Source organism: Pristis pectinata, chromosome 2, assembly GCF_009764475.1.
Source record: "Pristis pectinata isolate sPriPec2 chromosome 2, sPriPec2.1.pri, whole genome shotgun sequence".
Taxonomy (NCBI): domain Eukaryota; kingdom Metazoa; phylum Chordata; class Chondrichthyes; order Rhinopristiformes; family Pristidae; genus Pristis; species Pristis pectinata.
In genome coordinates, this window is record NC_067406.1 from 81,612,286 (window position 1) to 81,615,463 (window position 3,178).

A 3,178-nucleotide genomic window follows, 5' to 3' on the forward strand; every position below is an offset into this window, starting at 1 on the left:
AGTATTTTTTCTTGAAATTGATGATAATTCAATACATGGACAAGGAATTAATGGAGAAACTTTCCTATTACTGATATGAATGTAATCGTTGAATTTTATTAGATGCAGTCTTCCAGAGTTTTTAAAACTGCAGCCCAAGGTGCAGCGGTTCCTTCAAACCCTCTTTCTGTAAACCACTATCCGCCGTTTTAAGGGATGAAAACAAGCAACCAATGAGGAAACGCCGAAACTGGGAGCCTCTTTGTGGTGGACCAATAGGATTTCTCGTGTTGGTGGCGCGGCTGTCAATCATCGGGGAAGCAATGACATGAAAGACGAGAGAAAGAGCAGAGTGAGAGCTCGAGTGTTAACCTTCTGCCGCACTCACAGTCAACCCCAAGGAGGAGCGATGCCTTTCGGGCTCATCTCGCCAGGAAAGGACGGATACCACCGTTAAATAAATTTTTAAAAATACGTTTTTTTTATATAGAAAGTTAAGCATTTACTAAAAATGGCTGTACGTGGTAACACCTTGAACCCGTTCTCCATCCAGGCTATTTTAACCAGAAAGGATGAGAATCGACACTCGAAAAGTTTGGGCGTGTCTTGCTTTTCGCCTGCTACCTGTTGGAAGATGTTGGACAATTTGAATTCCTGTCCAAAGATGAATCCCTCCTCCGGGAGAATCGAGGCAAGCAGCGATCTGCCGAGTGAACAGCTCTGTTGTGACTCAGATTCGGGCGTCAGTGATGAAAATGACAGTAAAAACCTGTCGATTTGCAACTCGGAAAGGGAGTTGGAGATTTCTGCAGCCTGTTCCTTACAGTCGAAACCAATGAAGGAAGCCCGATCGAGTCTCAGTGAAGAGACCGAGAAAAGCGATAGCAAGGACTATCTGTGTAACCGGGGGAGAGCGGAAAATTTATCAGGTAGCATACAATTTGTATTTTCCATTTAATAGTCTCTGCATTAGCCCGTAAGATACACATACATGTTTTTTCGACCATTGGTTTCTACTTAAACCTTTCCTATATTGCAAAGTGCATCTGCAAAGCAACTTTCAGAAAATGTCACTTTAGGGTGTAATTTAATTCGGTTTATTTAAACTCCGGATTTTTCACTTATCCCCAAACGTTTTAAGAAACCTCCCAGAGAAACGTGCGGAAGTAATTAAAATCGTTAGGGGTCATAGATAGATAGATAGATAGATAGATAGATAGATAGATAGATAGATAGATAGATAGATAGATAGATAGATAGATAGATAGATAGATAGATAGATAGATAGATAGATAGAGATAAAGAAAGATAAAGATATGGAAAGGTGGATATATGTAAGATAGATAAGTAAATAAGTGGATAGATAGATACATAGATAGATAGAAACAGCCAAGTTAGACAGTTGCTATTTATTTAAGATATTATTCTTCACTCCATAGCTCCAAGTCCAGTTGATGAAGAGTTGAAATCGGGCCAAACCCCGGACCAACCCAAACAGAGGAAGAAACGCTCCCGAGCCGCCTTCTCCCACGCTCAGGTATTCGAGCTCGAGCGCCGCTTCAATCACCAGAGATACCTCTCGGGTCCCGAGCGGGCGGATCTGGCCGCCTCTCTTAAACTCACGGAAACTCAGGTCAAAATCTGGTTCCAGAACCGCAGGTACAAAACCAAACGCCGCCAGCTTGCTGCTGACTTGATGGCCTCGGCTCCAGCAGCAAAGAAAGTGGCAGTGAAAGTGTTAATCCGAGATGATCAAAGACAGTATAGCCCGGGAGAGTTGCTAAGACCTTCACTGCTTTCACTTCAACCGTCTTACCAGTACTATCCATTCACCTATTGCCTGCCTGCGTGGACAGTGGCCGCTTGTACAGGAACTCAATAGCTGTGTTTTTAAGAACAAAGTCTCAGATCCACGCCCTTAGAACTCCAATATTTATTTGCGTTGGTTTTTTTTAGTATACGCTGCAGACTGGACTCGGCAGACGGAGTTTCCATGGTATCCATGTCCTTGATATTTAATTCAAATCTAGCTTCAAATAACGAAAGACTGTCCGCGAGGAGCAAACGGAGAAAAGGTGCTTCTCTAATTTTCACTGAAAGGAATCTCGATGTTTTGCATTGGTTGGACATTATTTTTTCATTCCCTTTAGCGAAGTAATGTGTGCTGAATGTAAGAACCAAAGAGAAACTGCGGGTTGTCTCATAAGTGCAAATATCCATAGAGATATATATTTTATTATACTTCCTGATTAAGAACAGCAGAGGAAAGAGCAAAACATTTAACATTTTCTCACAGGTTGCTTTGGGTTGATGTTGTGAAGATGTTTGCCCCAACTCCAAAACATTTCGATCCATGATTATATTCGAGCAGTATAGGGGTAAGAATCTAGCACTTTCCATTTTTAAAAAAAAATATTTAGTAGTGCTTAGTGTGGGCGATCATATTGCAGGCTTTTCTTTAATAGTAGCGTGTGAAATTTTATCTGGTTGATGGTTTCTCCTGAATAGATCCAGGATTAAAAGAATATGAATGAATGTTTAAATAATTGCAGCACAACGACAAAAGGATGGCTCGTTTCAGGATAGTGCATTTGGAGTTGTGTATCTCTTATAAAATCGTGCACTCTGCATAACTTCCAGTCTTAAAATAATAAAAAATATTATGATTGAAAATATGTGTTTTTTTTTGTTCTGTGTAAATATCCAAATTAAATTAATGAATAGCGATCACGTCATCTTATTAAACACAAGGCTTCAATTCCATACGACACACGTCATCAACCTATTATATAAATAGTCGTAGGCTTCGTGCTTCGTAGTCATGGAATTACCAGGAGAGCTTGAGTTATCTAGATTTTATAATACTTTACTTTGTTCCTATGTGGCTGCATTACAATTCGAAAGCATAAAAGCAATATTTTTTCAAGAGCATTTGAAGATATTAAGACATGAGTTGAGGCTTTTAAAGTTGGGTGCAGTAGTTCTTGTTACTCGATCGGCCCACATGAGTAGGTGGCTAACATCTTCAGCATTATGCCTTTTTTGATTAAACAAAACGTTTCTGGTTTGTGGATAAGCGTGCAGGGAAAATAATTTGTTATTCATTTGTACATTAATTAATTAGGTTTGCCCGATAAAATAATTAAAATATATATCTTATAAACCATTCACTTTAACTCATTTAAAGAGCTGATCAATG

General features: G+C 39.5%; 1 protein-coding gene across 1 annotated transcript; it reads left to right on the top strand.

The window, feature by feature from the left end:
* The first annotated feature begins 327 nt into the window (after positions 1-327).
* nkx3-2 (NK3 homeobox 2) lies at positions 328-2,602 on the top strand. Its single transcript, XM_052045903.1, has 2 exons — positions 328-908; positions 1,419-2,602. The coding sequence occupies exons 1-2, from the start codon at positions 491-493 to the stop codon at positions 1,859-1,861; spliced, it is 861 nt and encodes a 286-aa protein (XP_051901863.1). The 5' UTR covers positions 328-490; the 3' UTR covers positions 1,862-2,602.
* Positions 2,603-3,178: the final 576 nt, after the last annotated feature.

Excerpts from the sequence above, each read along its gene's own strand:
- nkx3-2 (XM_052045903.1), top strand. The coding sequence starts at position 491 with ATGGCTGTACGTGGTAACACCTTGAACCCGTTCTCCATCCAGGCTATT. Across the intron at positions 909-1,418 it reads GAGAGCGGAAAATTTATCAG|CTCCAAGTCCAGTTGATGAA; the intron begins GTAGCATACAAT and ends TTCACTCCATAG.